Here is a 15,518-nt window from a genome sequence, read left to right on the forward strand (position 1 = left end):
ATGCCTTTCCGTATGCGCATGTGATACTTGACGGTGACGGTTAAAAGGTATCTGGTCATATCTCCATTTTATTGCTGTGTTTTCCTTTCCTTGACTCCACTCGGTGACCTTCCACGGCGACTTTTCTGTCATCCTCCATGAGTGGACCTCTGGTCAGTCGCGCTTTTCCGCTTCGTCGTGCGTTCATCCTAACATTGACCATCCCCGTCTCTATTTACCGCCGTAAACCTCCCTTGCAGGAAAAGTGTGCTTCTTATGGCAACACTGGACGCTAAGACCATGAAAATCCCCCGATGTCGCTGACGTCAATCCACGCTCACTGTGCATCTCACTACTCATGGCCGATTACCACCTAGCTGATTTCCATGACTTCAGCAGTGGGGAATCATTGGCCGACTCGGATCACTATGAGTAAGGGCCCGATGGTCAGCACCGATGGTCAGTCAGCGGGATCGTCGTGTGGGAAAGTGTTCCCACCAGCTTGCGGGGACTTCACAGTACATAAACACCTTGTTCGCCCTTCGATGTCTTAGGGCAAAGCTCAAAGTCTCATTTTTTCGGTCAAATCGCTCTGCACTCATGGCATCATCGAAAGATCTCCGCGTTGCTATTGTCGGCGGAGGCATGGTTGGCGTCGCATGCGCAGTGAAGCTGCAACATGCGGGCCTAAAGGTTGATCTATTTGAAGCAGGGGTGCGAGTTTATAGGATTTAAAACCCAAGCACGAGTCGAATGCTAATCCATTGACAGTCCAAGTTCGCCGAGTTTGGCGCTGGCGTGGGTTTAGGTGAAGACTTTATGTCTCGCATTTACCTCTCACATTCTAATTATGGGCTAGGACCAAATGCCTTGCGCGCCCTCAAGGGCCTGGGCCTATACGATGCTATGCTGGAGAGAACTGGAGAGGAGCCCAATACGTAGCCTGCACAATTTGTTTTAGAACGGGAAGGCCACCAGGTTATATATGACGTGAGCTTTATTCAATTGATGTTCAGGACTTATGGTCCGCATACTAATTGGGAAGGCCAGCAACCGACCAGCCCGGGAATTATTGATATCGGAGTGGCCATTCATCGGTAAGTAATATGGATTTCTATTCTTATGTTATATATGATGTTCAATATTTAACATGGCAGAGCCGTCTTTCTTGAAGCAGTCACTGGACTTCTTGATGGGCAACGAACGCATTTTAACAAGCGACTGGAGTCTATCTCTCAGTCAGGAAAGCTAGGACATACAACTTCAACGCTCCACTTCCAGGACGGGAGAACCTTTGAAGCAGATGTCGTGCTCGGAGCCGACGGCATTCGAAGCGTGGTTAGGACTGCAGTTGTGGGGAACTCGACTCGACCTACTTGGACGAATTCGGTGGCTTATCGTGCGCTTATCCCGAGCGCAGCCGTCAGGAAGGCGAATGTCGAGACTAATTTTTTCGGTGGGAAACCGACAGTTATGCTAGGCGATAATAGGGTAATGCCATTACGGTCTATCCACGCTTTCTTACTGACGAGGTAATAATAGCACATGATCATTTTTCCACTCGACGAGGATACAGTGAGTATGCCAGAACTTTAACGATCATGCAGGCAAATGACTCCCCATGCAGGTCAACGTCGTGATCTTCGTTACTGACAAGTCGAGACCGACCGGATCCGTCGAGGTCCCACTTCGCCAGTGGGTTGTCTCGGTTGAGAAACAAGAGATTGTCGACGCGTTCGAAGGTAGCGGGCCTGACGTTCAGAAGATCATCTCGCTGGTCGAGGAACCTGCCAAGAAGTGGTCCATTCACGCTCTAGAGCCTACATTGTCAACCTACGTTCGTGAAAACATTGCTTTGGTCGGAGACGCCGCGCATGGCATGTGCCCGCACATGGGGTCTGGCGTCGGACAAGGCTTCGAGGACGCTCTAGTGATTTGTGAACTTTTGACAGATCCCCGCACGGATGTTTCCAATGTTCAGGTCGGTATTTCTCCTTACTTCAACGCTAGGATCCGCTCATTCGTCGGCCTGTTTTATTTAGGATGTTCTCAAAGCATACGACGAGATCAGGCGTCCTCGGGCGAACAAGGTCCTGAAAGCTAGTGCTGCAGCTGGTGACTTGTATGAAGTTTGGAACAAGGATGCCTCCGTGAACGAGTTGGAGCCTCGCCTTCACGGCCTGTATGAGTGGGTTTGGTATCACGACATTCAGGAGGATATCGCGTCTGCACGGCGGGGTCTCGAAAGCAGAGGAGACTGGAGTGCGGTTGCAAGGGAGTGATGGGTCAATATGTACACAGATTTTTTTTACCTTAGATATCATGATCGTATGTGCGCCTATAACTCACCATAATATCAAGAAGTTAAGTATTTGTCTCCGACCAGTACATGCAAGATTCTGGGAAGACGAGGACGAGTGCCATCGTTTCTATGAGCACTGTTTATCATAGTTGAGACAAAGTTGTGAGGGAATTCAGCTACCAGAAACTGCGTTCGGTCATCTCGGAGTTGGCGATGAGGTGAGAGGGCGATCGCAGGAACAGATCAGGGGCATTTGGACAAGCGCGTCGCGGAGTTCAAAAGGGACGTGTCAAGTTTGAGGTGGAGATTGCGTAAGAAGGAGCCGATCGGCTTCCCCACCAGCCAATCATTAGTGAGCATTAGCCAGGACCGGACCACTTTAGCCTCAGGCTATTCTCCCAGAAGAAATCCCAACATATTACCCTCTCTTTTATCTTACTACCTTTCCAGACATTATCAAAAATCACGCTTAATCAGTACAAATGACTGCCTCGGAGGCCGCCGCATCTATCGGCGTCAAGCGCGGTCCCAGTCCATCCTCCGCCGCGCCCACACAACCCAAGCGGCCAAAGGCAGCACAGGCGTGTTTATCATGCAGGAAGCACAAAACTCGCTGCGAAATGCTCGAAGGCGATAACTCGGGCTCACATTGTCATCGCTGCAAAGTCCTCAGTCTCCCTTGCTCATTCGACGCAACGAATGCAACCCCCGCGTCTGCGGCATCCGACTCGGCATCCACATCAGCCCTTCTCCCGCCCCAGACTACCCACACCCAGGATCGCGCCTCCACGACCACCTATCGCTCAGGCTCCAAATCCGCGAACCAGAGTGCAAGTCCGTATGATCCTCCGTCTACGGGCAAGAAAAGCGATACTGCCATGGAAGACGTCATAACCCCCAGGAGCGAGCGGGGCTGGATGCCCAGGCAAGAGCCATACGAGTTCAAGGAAACACCCGACACGAACGAGGTTGAGTTCACCGACCCGGCCAAGCTACTTCCGGAACGACACCGCCCCTGGGGTTTCCTCAAGCTCCCGGGAGGGTTCGACGGCACCATGGTGCCCATGCTCGCCATGCAGGCGCTCACGAGAGCAGGACCGTGGCAAGAGCCAACGGACGACTCGTTCGAGCAGCCGCTCCTCCGGATACTAGGGCGTGACCAGGTGCAGTCCCTCTGTGACTTGTGAGTGCATGGGTTTATTCGGGTTCAATGACCTTGCGAGGCCTCCAATTAACGTTTTGACACAATCAAAAGGTTCGAGGAACGGTATGCGCCCTGGGTCAACCTCCCACCAAGCAAGTACACCGAAAGCCCACTGCTGCGTCTCGCGCAGTGCTGTATTGCCTCACGGCACCTCGATCCACAGACACGTTCAGTAGTGACACCCCAACTCTACCAACTCGCAGAAGAAATCCTTTTTAGACAGACGTACAACCCCCTTCCTTCTACCGACTCCATCCAAGCCATCCTCATCCTCTCGATGTGGGAGCCTGTCGGCGACCCAAGTCATACGGAATCAAAAGACAGCCGTCTGATAGCGTCGTCTGCTGTCAGCATGGCTATGAATCTGCGTCTGAGCGAGGCTATGGTATACGCCAAATCTTTGCGGAACGGAGGCACACAAGCATCGGAAAGCCATCAAACAGAGCTCGCCGAGGCGATGGATAAAGCACGCTTGGTGAGTCTATCTGCTATCAACCTATTTTTGATCCCGCTTATCTTTGCCCGTAGTGGTTTGCTCTCACAAGCGTTGAAGCAACGTAGGTTTAGCCTCGAGTCGGTCGACTGTCATTTAACAAAGCTACGAAGTTTATGTCTAGGGAGCGGCAGAGACCCGATATCCAGTTGCGACAGTCTCATCTACGAGGCTCTTGAAACGTCTTCTCTTGCATCAGTGGGCTTGGGCCGCGACATGAGACTATCACTGGTCAGCCAAATATACGCAAGCACCCAAAAAGCCCTTGTCATCCACCTTGAGAACCTGTCAGAAATTGGCCCATTCTATCGGGACATGCTCAATTACCTGATGCACATGGATGTGTTCGAGCGGATCCTCTCCCCTCTTCCGGGTATGTCTCCCCCAGTCCCTCCCCGACCATTCAGTCAAATTCTGAGCCTGACTCTCTAGTCCTGGCAGAGCACGAGCCATTCTACTTCCACATGATGCAGATGCACCTCGACGTCTGCCGGCTGCAGGTCCTCACGCATGCGCTCATCGAGGCCAAGACCGCGGCGGTCAAGGATGGCCGCGGCGAGCACTGGTTCAAGCTCGCAGAGCACAACGGCATCAATCTCGCGCGCTCGTGGGGGCAGTACGCACTCGTCGTCTCGGAGCGCATCATGCTCCTCGTACTCGAGTGCAAGGAGGCGGACAACGGGCGGCTCGCGTCCGCGCCCGACATCTACTTCAACATGATCACGCTCGCGTCATTTTTTATTATCCTCGCCAAGTGGAGCACGCTGCAGGACACGGGCGAGCCGCTGCCCGGCTCGTCGGACAGCCTGCTGGCGCGCACGGTGGAGCGGCTCAGCCAGACCGCGTGTTCGCCCGAGCACCAGCCGGCCAAGTGCGCGCGCGTTATTAACGCTGGGATTCTTTCGTTCCGCAAGCGCGCGTCGGGGAGCGACAAGGGCGCGACGCCCGATGCGTCTGGCGCGTGCGGCACCAACGGCGGCGAGAAACCTAATGCTGTAGGCGGTAGCGACGGCGGCGTGCGCAAGGGCGAAGGTGACGACAGCGAGGGCGGCCCTAGTGGCGGCGGCGGCGGCGGCGGGAGCGGGAGCAACGCGCCCCACCGCCAGCCGATCCAGGAACACTTCCACGCGGCGACGCGCGACTTCACGGAGCGCGTCGCGGCGCTGCCCGGGTCGATGCCCTCCGGGATGGGCCACGGGCTGCAGGAGGCGGCGTACCCGCAGGTGTACCCGGCGACGTTCCCGATGCAGGACCCGAGCTACTTTATGAGCTCGGATATCTTCTTGGACAACAACTTTTGGCAGTCGTTCATGACGAATATATCTGACGGGTCGTCGGGCGGGTATGCGCCGCATGGAGGCGGGAGCGGTGGTGGAGGCGGAGGCGGGTATCAATGACCTGCACTTATATCTGATTTTGGACACTGGGTGATATGCCGTCTGTTTCTTGCTTTTCTTTCCTTGCTGCATTTGAGATTGTTTCTTGTAGATCATTGCATCTTTTATTTGTCCCGTGGTACACCTTCGGCATAATTCTACTTGTAAATTTTGGTTTGTGGGTATCTCACGGGTGCAGCTGGAGAGGACGCTTTTCTTTTTAGTAGGTTTCTTCGTCCCTGTGTTTGGTTTTGCAAGATGTACTTTATGCAGTCTCTTTCAAGTGGACATGCTTGTGAGATAGTCATTATATCATCATAGGATCAAAAATTTGGCTACAGCCCGGCAAGCTTGAATCAGCGCTTCTTGAGACATGTATCTGTTAACGAGTAGAAAAAGATCTGCGACCATCCCAAAAACTACGAGTTGTTGTTGATCTTTTCATCAATAACCTCGATAGTCGGTCGCCCCGAAGCTCTCCGGGGCAACGGTCTGATGGGTCGTGGTTCGCCGGCATGTTCGAGGTCCACGTCGGAATTGGCATCAGAGGACGAAGGGTCTTCGCTACCGCTGCTCTCCGAGTCGCTGTCGCTCTCGTCTGATGAGGCAGATGACGATGATGAGTCCATGTCTTCGTCTTCATCGTCCTCGTCGTCTTCATCGTCAGTGCTGCTTTCAGACGCCTCGCCGGGGTTTCGTGACTCGAAGACACCAAGGCCGAGGTCCTATAATTTTGTGGCAATCAGATTCAGAGGACGTGTAGGAGCAGAAAGGGGCGGCACACGCACCATCTCGATGACCCGCTCGTCTTCGTCGACGTTCTCGATGTCGGCGGAGCGCGGGTCAGCGCGTATGCGCTCCGCGAGGGCGTCGTTCTCTGCTTTGAGCTGGGGAAGGAAGGCCTGGATGCGGTTGAGCACTGTGAACGCGGGTCCGTGATTAGTGCGATGCGACTGCAAAAGCGGGGGCAATGTGAAACGTACGATCATTATACACCGGGAGGTCATCCAAGCTCGGTCGGGAGCCAGGGAGGGCTGGTGCGTTAGGTGCATTGGATGTGGCAGAGTTTTCTCCACGCAGAGAGTTGAGCTGTTCGAGGAGTGAGCCTGGTGGAGTCTTGTTGGTCGGACGAGAATCGAGGGGACACGGGGGGACGTACCTATTCTGTGCTGTCTGGCGTCGTCGTCTTCGACATCGAGTCTCTGATTTGGGTTTGAGTTGGCCATTTTGTGCGAGTGCAGCGGTTGAAGGGTGCGGGGATGGTGGTGGTAGAAAGGAGGCTTTGCCGTTCGGACCGCGACAGCAATCTCCGAGGCACCCCCTCTTGGGTGTGTCGCCCACCCCCAGCTGTCTACTCGCACCCTGCTTCCTGTTCACGACCATGCCGAGTCCGGCCAGCCCATCGAATGTGCGCGTCGTCGTGCAGCTGCCCTACAACCGCCCAGAACAGCCGTTTCCGAACCCACCACGAGTGAGTGAGACCGTGTTCTCCCCCTGTTTCGCGACTCACGAGCTGCTGCTAGATAGAATGGACCCAGGACAAGGCAAATATTCTCTGGGAGGTTATGGCACGCTCGAGCGACGGCTCAAGCGATAAGACGGACTGTGCGCGTTGTGACCTTGTCAAGTGTCTTGTATACTCATCATATTACTACGTTGCGCAGGGAAGGGTCTAGCAGAACATCTCCAGGTTCCACTCCCTTACCTCGTCTATCGGGCACGGGCGCGCTACGAAGAGAATTTACGCGGTTTGCAGGACATTGATGGTCTCCCTACTCCCCAGGTCTCCGCTAGGTCCCCTACAGTCATGGACGACAATGGTGCTGCGAGCCCGCCCGAGAGGCTTGCCATCCAAATACCAGCGAACAGGCTCACTCAGCCCCTTGGAAGCGCGACCCGCCTCACCACGTCTGGGCGATTCAATCACCCCCTTGGCGTGCGCGCACGACTTAACTCACTTGGACAAAACCCCCCACACAAACACAAGAAAGCCTCGTCCTCATCGACGTCTACCCTGCACGCGCGCAAGACTAGCGGCGAGAACCAGGACTACGCACCCGCCCCGCACCTCCCACCCGTCTCCCCGTCCAACTCCTCACCAAGCGCGAGCGACGAGGCATCCGACTCGGAAGACGAACGCGCCGCGAAAGAGGAAGAGGCCGAGCGGCGCCAGGAGGAGCAGGAGACGCTCAACCGCAAACTGCAGCACCTCCAGCGCGTCATGAACGCGGACGCGCTCGGCTTCGTGCGCTCGCCCATCTCGCCCAGCTCGTCGCAGCTGCGCGCCTTTGGTCCAAGCGGGCTCGCGGGCCCTGCGACGCCGGCGCAGGACATCAACTTCACGCGCGGGCGGCCGCCGCGGCCGCCGCAGGGGGGCTCGCGCTCGCTCCACGAGAGCTTCAATAACTCCAACGCGGGCGGTATGAGCAGGCGGGACCGGGACGACGCGCGCAACGGAGAGAGGGACAGGGACCACAGCGCGAGCGTGTCGAGCGCGTCGTCACCGCAGGGCTCGATACCGTCGATACCGTCGCCGCCGCCGGAGAGCGCGTCACAGTCGCCGAGGTCGCAGGCGTCGCCTGCGCCGCTGCGCCGGGGGTTCTCTGCGAACGCTGCCAAGTCGCAGAGCCCGCCTGCGGTGTCGACGCGCAATGCGCGTGGGATGCGGTATGGTGGTGGTGGGTACGGCGCGTTCGTGGGTGAGCAGGAGAGTAACCACGGGTCGTCTGCGTCGAGTTTCAGCGATCTGAGTGGTGAGTCTCGCTTCTATCAATATTCTCCAGTCGTTGAGTTGGATGTGTTTGTTTCTTTGTAGACGCAAGCCTCAGCCCTTCTGCGCTGGAAAGCGCGTTGATGTCAAATTTCAAGGGAGGAAATTCACGATTGTATATACAGATTATATTTCCTGCTCGCCTTTGTTCTGACTATCGGAAAATAGGTCCAACATGACATCACGCAGTCGATTCAGCGGTACGAGCCGAGGAGTCCGACATTAGACCCAATGCGATGTATATTATATCACTAATCTTATGACGGTTTCTGATGGGTTTATGTTGGGAGGTGACGCGTCTGCTTAGTGAGAGACTGACGCGTTCTTGTCGTCCTGAAACAAGGCGCGATTCGCTAGATTTTGTTCTACTGCTTTCTTGTACTTTCTCGTCTCCCTGTCATTGGCTGTCGGTGACTTGCGTGATTAATGTGCTCTGGGACAGTATAAAGCGTGTCCGTCAGGGGCTCTTTTACTTATCCGCCGCGCTGTTCTCCTGCCCCACCCACCTTTATCCAAAATTCAGGCGAAATAGCCTCCGTTCAGGGGCTTTCGGGGTCGATTATACTCGGACCTACACTCCCTTCGATCACCGCGACCTATCGCCCAGTTCTCAGCCGCTCGAGTGCATCTTAACTCGTGTCTTCGTCCACTACCCGCCATTCGCAAGAGCGTCCCCAGCATGAATCTCACGTTCGTAACTGACATAGGCGAGACCTATCCCGTCGAGATCGACCCGAACATGACTCTCGAGGATGTCATGGCCCTGTTAGAGGCTGAGGTATGTATGCCACTCGTCCTCATCTCGTTCTACTACAAAGTTTCCTTCACGCTTATATACCATCTTACCCGTGACGACAATAGTCAGGAATACCCGTCGCAGAACAGAGCATCTCGTGCGAGGGACGCGATCTCGGGAACGTCAAGCACACGATGCTCGAGTGCGGAGTGCCCGACAACTCGATGCTCCACCTACGGAGAAAGGTAAACATGCCAGGTGGAAGGTGCGTGCTTCAACTTCATATCCGATGACCACAAGGTTCTCATTGATGTTGACTCTGCGCGGGCGATGCACGGTGTAGACAGGTAGAGCAGGACGCGGAGATGATGCGTCTGCAGCTGCTCGGCGACCCCCAGCTCATGCAGCAGCTTCGTGCCGTGAGCATCTTTCCCACGTCTCTTCCTCCTTCCACCCTTCCGTCTCCTCCGCGTCCCCCGCACCCCCTAAGCACGTACAAATCCAACCTGACGCCGTCCACCGCTACCAGACCCAGCCCGAGATCGCCGATGCAGCGCAGAACGACCCCGCCAAGTTCGCCCAACTGCTGCGCCAGACGCGCGATCGCAACACCCAGGCGGAGCTCGCGCGCCTGCGCGAGATCGAGGCGTTGAACGCGGACCCGTTCGATGTCGAGGCGCAGCGCCGCATCGAGGAGGCGATCCGCCAGCAGGCAGTCATGGAGAACATGGAGCACGCGCTCGAGTACGCGCCCGAGAGCTTTGGGCGCGTGACGATGCTTTAGTGAGTTAGCTCGCTGCAATGACAATACGTATCGGGGTGATTAACGGTGTGTGGACAGTGTTAATGTGGAGGTAAATGGACGCCCGGTAAAGGCGTTTGTGGATAGTGGAGCTCAGCAGACGATCAGTAAGTGCGCGTACTTTTCTTGCGGTGCAAGGCTAATATCAATCCAGTGAGCCCCGAGTGTGCCGAGTCGTGCAAGTATGTATCCTCCTGATAACCATCATCATCAATACTTAAGTTTACACGTTGCCAGCGTAATGCGCCTAGTGGACCAGCGGTTCTCCGGTATCGCTCGTGGCGTTGGTACAGCGAAAATTCTCGGGCGCGTCCACAGTGCCCAGCTCAAGGTCGCCGACATCTTCCTTCCTTGTGCATTCACCATCATGGAGGTAGGCCTCCTACCCCCAAAAATGCCCTTACTCATTGACGTTGTAATTCATGACTACTCCAGGGTCGTGACGTCGACCTACTCCTCGGCCTCGACATGTTGAAAGCGCACCAGGCGTGCATCGACCTCGAGAAGAACGTCCTCCGCATCCAGGGGCGCGAGGTCAACTTCCTCTCGGAACACGAGCTCCCCGACAAGGCGCGCATATTCGAGATGGGCGGGCAAGAGGCACAGGCAGGCCCCCCGTCGGCCGCTGCCCTGGAGCCCTCGGGCTCTTCGTCGGAGCCCGCAGCTGGCCAAGGGGCAGGCGCGGGGCGGGGTGGGCCGGCTTCGTTCCCCGGCGGCGGGAACACGTTGGGCTCTGCGCCTCGAGCTGGCTCGCGGCCTGGGAGACCAGCGCCGCCGCAGGGTCAGCCAAGGCACCCTGAGGCGTCGATCAAGGTCCTTATGGACCTCGGTGCGACGCGGGAGATCGCCATCTCAATGCTGGATGCGGCGGGGGGGAATGTCGATGCGGCGGCGTCGCTAATGTTCTGAACGCGCCAATGCGTATGGGAAGAGTTGGGGAAGAAGGAAGAAGGAAGAAGAAGCAAAAATGTGAACTCAACTGCTGACAGACAGTTCTAGTCATTGTAATACGCACGGCGTGCGCAAGACACACGAAGTCGATTACCACCATGTATGTAGCCGGAATTAAGACACAAGCCAAAGCGTTGTACCAACATTATTGCTGACAGCAGTGAGGTTTGACAGTTTGACATGCCAGCTCATAGTCTCTCGCACCGAAACTGCAAGGTTTACTTGATTTCGCTAGGTCCTTGACTAGGTCATTATGGTGTGGGGGCGGCCCGCTAAACACCAGTGTCTGACCACCCCAGAGATCCTCGTTCCAATCTTCACGTATGTTGACATTTCAAGCAAGCCCACCGTCGCGCAACTTGCCAGAGTCTGCAAAGCGTTCAGAGACCCCGCCATCGACGTCCTGTACCAGCACATCCATTGCTTTCCCCAGTTCCTGCTGTGCTTGCCTCGCGACCTGTGGAAACTCTTGCCTGTCCTCAAGGCAGGTTCAGCTGAAAGCAAAGCTCGTCACATTTTGGTAAATCTACCTCAAATATACTGATGCTGAACATAACCTTGGCGTTTACCCTAGACCTTCGCCCGCGATCTCACAAGAACCGACTGGGCTGTCCTCATTGACCGATGCGCCAGAAAGCATCACCGAGCACATCGGCTGCGACATCCAAGTCTCCCCGGAAACATACGCCGCGCTGCGGCATCTGCGCGCGCTGCACTGCGGGCTGGTCGACCGGCCGATGCTGGAGCATGTCAGGGCGCTGGCGAGTCGGCCTGTGCCCCCGCTGAGAGCGCTGTCGGTGGATGTGGCGGCGGCGAGCCTGTGGGTCAGCGAGGGCGCGGGTTTCGGGATTCCGGTGGTGGGCTTGGAGCTGGCGCTGCGCGCGGACACGTTTGCGACGTGTGTTATTGCTCTCGAGCGTCTTTTTGGTCCTGTCGACGAGGGCACCGGCGCTGGCACCGGTCCTCTGCGATTGAAGAGTCTGTCGATTGAAGCTGCCGACACCGCGTTCTTGCACACGTCTCTTGGAGAGCTCGCCAGCGCGCTCGCGGCCTCCCTGTCGCACGATACCCTAGTCGACCTGCGAATTATGGTCGACCAGCGCTGGCTCGGCGCGACGACGCACGGTGGACACTACCATGACATGGGCGATGCAATTGGCGCATATCAAAGTCTGGAACCGCTCCAGGTGTTCTCGCACCTCACGAATTTCGAGTTCGGCTGCCTCAAAACGGAGCCAGACGACAATATGTGACAGCGACGGCGACGACGTTTTTAATCGTTTTTCCTGATGCATTTTTATCTGGTCCGGGGCCCCCCAAGAGGCTCCAGCTATCGAAGCCGCGCCAAGTGTCCCCGCCGTTACTTTTGGTTAACACGACTTTCTGAGGGGCTCGGGCTTCGGGCTGCCAATATTAGCTCCCTAAGTACTGTATGTTATGATTACTAAGGTAATACCAGCTAGTTGGAAAGCCGGGAAGTGCTTTGCATGGGGCTCGGGCTTCGTCGGGCATGGCGTTCACACCTCAAGTACTTGTACGTCGTGATTATTAAGTCCTTTGATTCTACGTCATGTGTACCGCATTCTCCCATAAATACGGGCAGAATAATGGCTTCTTTGCATTCGTCCAAACCCCGTTTTGACTCTATTTTTCTTAGTGAAGTGAATATCTCATCTTTCTACTCGATCCTTCTGTAAGCATTTGCTTATTGGTGCCGGTGGCTTCATCTTGACAGACGGTTCTCCACACATCCAGCACCCGCCCAAATGCCAGCGTACGAAGTTGAACACATCTGCTCTCTGAGCGAGTCCCAAAAGGACGAGATTGCGGCCGCCATCACCAAGATCCACTGCAGCCTCTTCAAGGCGGCCCCCGTCTTTGTAAATGTGCGCTTTACGGACATATCAATCCACCACACGTACGTGGCGGGGAGAAAGGTCAGCCCATCTCCGTTACCTAGACCATACACACCTCTTTTCTGAACACCTTCATTTTATGCGCCGGCAGTCCAAGAACAACCGCATCTTCGCCAACCTGCGCTGGGGCCCAGAGCGAACGTCCAGCCAGATCGACGACCTGTGCAACAGCATCATCGCCGAGTGGAAGAAGATTGTCGGCGGCGAAGGTGACAAGTCGATGAACTCGATATTCGTCCTTGGCAATATCATCGGCGGCATCGAGCACGGCTTCTCCGTGCCCCAGGCAGGGCACGACCGGGAGTGGGCAGCGCAGAATCTGCCGGCGTTTAAGAAGCTGGCTGAGGAGGGCAATCAGGACTACCAGGTGCTGGTGGATGCCATTGAAGGAGGGCATGCGTTCCGATAGGTGCCAAGTCGTGTGGTGTTTCGCAGATATGAGATAGCCAGTTACAAAATTCAGTGTTCAGTGCCGGTCCGCGTCAATGTATGATGTGTCAGTGTGTAACATGTTTTGGCCGCGTAGTTGCTTGGAGGAGCTTCTCGAGGCATCTAGCAAGAACGCTATGTGTCATGAAATCTGGATGCATGTTGAGTTTGCGATATCAATGAAGGAGAGGGTCTGCATAAAACCAGCCAAACTTCTGAAGCTCTACAAACACGGACGACAATCGAATAATAAACCAAATGAAAGAGTGAGGTGTCTCGCCTCAAACTGATCTCGAACGGGAACACGACGACTCCAAGGGTGCCTCATGCATAAACCTCGGCTGGTAAGTGACAAGGCGAATACGGAGCGCAATTGTGATGTTGCATACGATGGTGCCCGGGCTTTCGCGATCACTTGCAGGGAACGGCAGCAAGGTTTGTGAAGAAGTGCTTTAAGTTGCAGCGATGAGTGAAGGTTCGCACGACGGATCTAGGTTTGAAAATATGAAGAAAAGCTGTCGGTCAGTCAAGAGGGTAAAATGGCATCGACATCCAGAGGTTGTATCGTCCATGCGTAGTGGTATAAAATACAGTGCAATCTAGATAAATATCCATGCGAGCGTGACGAGCAACAAAAATACATGCAGCAGCAGCAAAAAGAACACACCAAAAACCAAAAAGACGTCGACCAGCAAAACAACTGTGATCAGATCAAGGTAACCCGCGTCCGCACAAGCCCTCCTCGCCAGTTCCTCATTCCCGCAGACCGATGATGCGCCCAGTCGCCCTGCATGCGCGTGAACGCGTCCTGTATGTGCTCCGGCTGCAGCGCGGTGCGCGCCTCGGGCGGGGGCATGAACAGCGTGCTCGCGGGCAGCGGCGTGTCGTCCTCGTCCAGCTCCTCCTCGCGCCTGCGCTTCGCCGCTGCCGCCGCCTCGAGCGCGGCCGAGCCGGCCTTGCGCTTGCCGAGCAACGGCGAGGCAGCGAAGTCGTCCCGGAGGTAGGACTCTTCGAGGGATTTTTTGACTTCGAGGCCGGCGAGGGTGAGGGAGCGGACCATTTCGAAGGCGAGAAAGCCGACGATGTCGACGGTGTCGTCGTTGGCTTTGAGGTCGAGGTGTGGGGGGAGGTTGAGGAACTCGCGAAAGCGTTTGGCTGGAGGGTGGTGTGATATACTCAGAGCTTGAAGGCGGAACAGAGCTGTCAAGTACCTTTTCGATATGTGAAGGATGCTTGTCGACAGTCGGAGTAGTGTTGGTACTCTTCACGCGTCATTTGACGTGTAGCATCATCTGCTTCCTGAAGACTATTTTTCAGCCTATGGTTTTCATAGATGAGCATTCCCTCTCACCTTCAGCCGTTGTATTGATGCCTCATGAGCCTCAATGTCATCCTCGTCCTCTTCATCATCGGACTGGTGCCCACTCTGCCGCAAAACCTCAGAGTATATTGTCGATATCTCCCACGGAAGCTTGATCGTAATTTTCTGTGCTTTCGAGGCAAGCTTGTCTGCCAGCGTGCAACGCAACAGCCAAATAGCAATGAGACTTGTGCAGTCCGCATTGAGACCGGAAGTATGTATGACGTACCATCTGCACCATCCTCGAGGGCTTCGACTTCAACGCCTCCGCCTCCGTCACCGCCACTGTCCTTGGCATGTTTCCGCACGTCCTTCCACGAGAGGTACGTCCGGAGGCGGTTGACCTTGCCACGGTCGTGTCGGATGAGAAATATAAGATCCTCTGCGACCAGGAAGCGGGCGCCGCGCTTGTTTGCTAGAGCACGCGCTTGCAGAATCTGAGTAGGCAACAATTAATGTTTGGTTAGAATTCAGCTTCCTATGAAAGAATCACAGAAATACGCACAAGCTCGATAAGCTGACTCCGGACGATATCCTCTACAAGGTTCACCGTCTCTGGGTTGGGGTCCTGGATCTCTCCGAAGACAAACATCTGCAGCAACGTCTTGGTCAGACTCTTCTAGCAGGAAACATGCCTCGTGCGTACCATTTGCGATATCTCCTGGGTATACTTGTAATCTCGCGTTGTCGTATCCGGAGGCGCAGGCCTCTTGACGGCCGGTGGAGGCGCAGTCTCGGGGCGCGGTTTGTAGTACTCCATGGGCATGGTCTCCATCTTGGCCATGTTCATGTCCATCTTTCCCGTAAAGCTGACGTCCATGTTCGCTGGCCTGGATGATAGACGAATAACTTAGAAATCTCAGCAGGACGAGCACACAGCGGATGCGCAAGGCGAATGCGAGATAGCACCAGGGTCTGGAAAGTAGTGACGTGGGAAAGGTGTCTTGTCTGTCCAATAGCCCCTAACTACTGCGAATCGACGACTTTTCCCTTCTTCCTGGCTTGTCCCTCGCTAAACGGGTTGTTGAATTCGTGAGCCTGTCATCGTGTTCACGTAATCGGCCGATGCCGAGATAAGATAATAAGACACGAGATGGGTGGATAGACCACCAGACGAGTCACAAGTCCCGGGCCAAGGCTCGGGAAAGCAGAAGCTATTTATTAGAGAATCAGAAGCTAAATACGAGTACAGGAGCTACA

The 15,518-nt window shown here is 55.4% G+C and overlaps 4 protein-coding genes across 4 annotated transcripts; 3 read left to right on the top strand and 1 right to left on the bottom strand.

Moving 5' to 3' along the window:
• The first annotated feature begins 295 nt into the window (after positions 1 to 295).
• Positions 296 to 2,356, top strand: CONPUDRAFT_130691 (uncharacterized protein). The gene is made up of 8 exons (XM_007775279.1): positions 296 to 693; positions 751 to 787; positions 839 to 969; positions 1,030 to 1,076; positions 1,137 to 1,470; positions 1,522 to 1,554; positions 1,607 to 1,960; positions 2,022 to 2,356. The coding sequence occupies exons 5-8, from the start codon at positions 1,453 to 1,455 to the stop codon at positions 2,259 to 2,261; spliced, it is 645 nt and encodes a 214-aa protein (XP_007773469.1). The 5' UTR covers positions 296 to 693; positions 751 to 787; positions 839 to 969; positions 1,030 to 1,076; positions 1,137 to 1,452; the 3' UTR covers positions 2,262 to 2,356.
• Positions 2,357 to 2,730: 374 nt separating this feature from the next.
• On the top strand, positions 2,731 to 6,390 carry CONPUDRAFT_168789 (uncharacterized protein). The gene is made up of 7 exons (XM_007775280.1): positions 2,731 to 3,464; positions 3,537 to 3,960; positions 4,014 to 4,042; positions 4,092 to 4,351; positions 4,411 to 6,079; positions 6,143 to 6,273; positions 6,338 to 6,390. The coding sequence occupies exons 1-5, from the start codon at positions 2,764 to 2,766 to the stop codon at positions 5,373 to 5,375; spliced, it is 2,379 nt and encodes a 792-aa protein (XP_007773470.1). The 5' UTR covers positions 2,731 to 2,763; the 3' UTR covers positions 5,376 to 6,079; positions 6,143 to 6,273; positions 6,338 to 6,390.
• A 5,939-nt stretch (positions 6,391 to 12,329) lies between these two features.
• CONPUDRAFT_130697 (uncharacterized protein) lies at positions 12,330 to 13,002 on the top strand. Its single transcript, XM_007775281.1, has 2 exons — positions 12,330 to 12,550; positions 12,621 to 13,002. Exons 1-2 carry the CDS (start codon positions 12,380 to 12,382, stop codon positions 12,936 to 12,938), a joined length of 489 nt encoding a protein of 162 aa, XP_007773471.1. The 5' UTR covers positions 12,330 to 12,379; the 3' UTR covers positions 12,939 to 13,002.
• A 662-nt stretch (positions 13,003 to 13,664) lies between these two features.
• Positions 13,665 to 15,078, bottom strand: CONPUDRAFT_64742 (TFIID-18kDa-domain-containing protein; the record flags this gene model as incomplete). The annotated part of the gene is made up of 6 exons (XM_007775167.1): positions 13,665 to 14,113; positions 14,170 to 14,257; positions 14,310 to 14,467; positions 14,548 to 14,755; positions 14,824 to 14,910; positions 14,965 to 15,078. 6 exons carry the CDS (start codon positions 15,076 to 15,078, stop codon positions 13,665 to 13,667), a joined length of 1,104 nt encoding a protein of 367 aa, XP_007773357.1.
• Between the last annotated feature and the right edge of the window lie 440 nt (positions 15,079 to 15,518).

This window comes from Coniophora puteana (genome assembly GCF_000271625.1).
Source record: "Coniophora puteana RWD-64-598 SS2 unplaced genomic scaffold CONPUscaffold_14, whole genome shotgun sequence".
NCBI lineage: Eukaryota > Fungi > Basidiomycota > Agaricomycetes > Boletales > Coniophoraceae > Coniophora > Coniophora puteana.

Coding starts and splice junctions, on each gene's coding strand:
- CONPUDRAFT_130697 (XM_007775281.1), top strand. CDS start 12,380: ATGCCAGCGTACGAAGTTGAACACATCTGCTCTCTGAGCGAGTCCCAA. Junction 12,551..12,620: donor CGTACGTGGCGGGGAGAAAG/GTCAGCCCATCT, acceptor ATGCGCCGGCAG/TCCAAGAACAACCGCATCTT.
- CONPUDRAFT_130691 (XM_007775279.1), top strand. Junction 1,555..1,606: donor TTCCACTCGACGAGGATACA/GTGAGTATGCCA, acceptor CTCCCCATGCAG/GTCAACGTCGTGATCTTCGT. Junction 1,961..2,021: donor CGGATGTTTCCAATGTTCAG/GTCGGTATTTCT, acceptor TGTTTTATTTAG/GATGTTCTCAAAGCATACGA.
- CONPUDRAFT_168789 (XM_007775280.1), top strand. CDS start 2,764: ATGACTGCCTCGGAGGCCGCCGCATCTATCGGCGTCAAGCGCGGTCCC. Junction 3,961..4,013: donor CGATGGATAAAGCACGCTTG/GTGAGTCTATCT, acceptor CTTTGCCCGTAG/TGGTTTGCTCTCACAAGCGT. Junction 4,043..4,091: donor CTCACAAGCGTTGAAGCAAC/GTAGGTTTAGCC, acceptor AAAGCTACGAAG/TTTATGTCTAGGGAGCGGCA.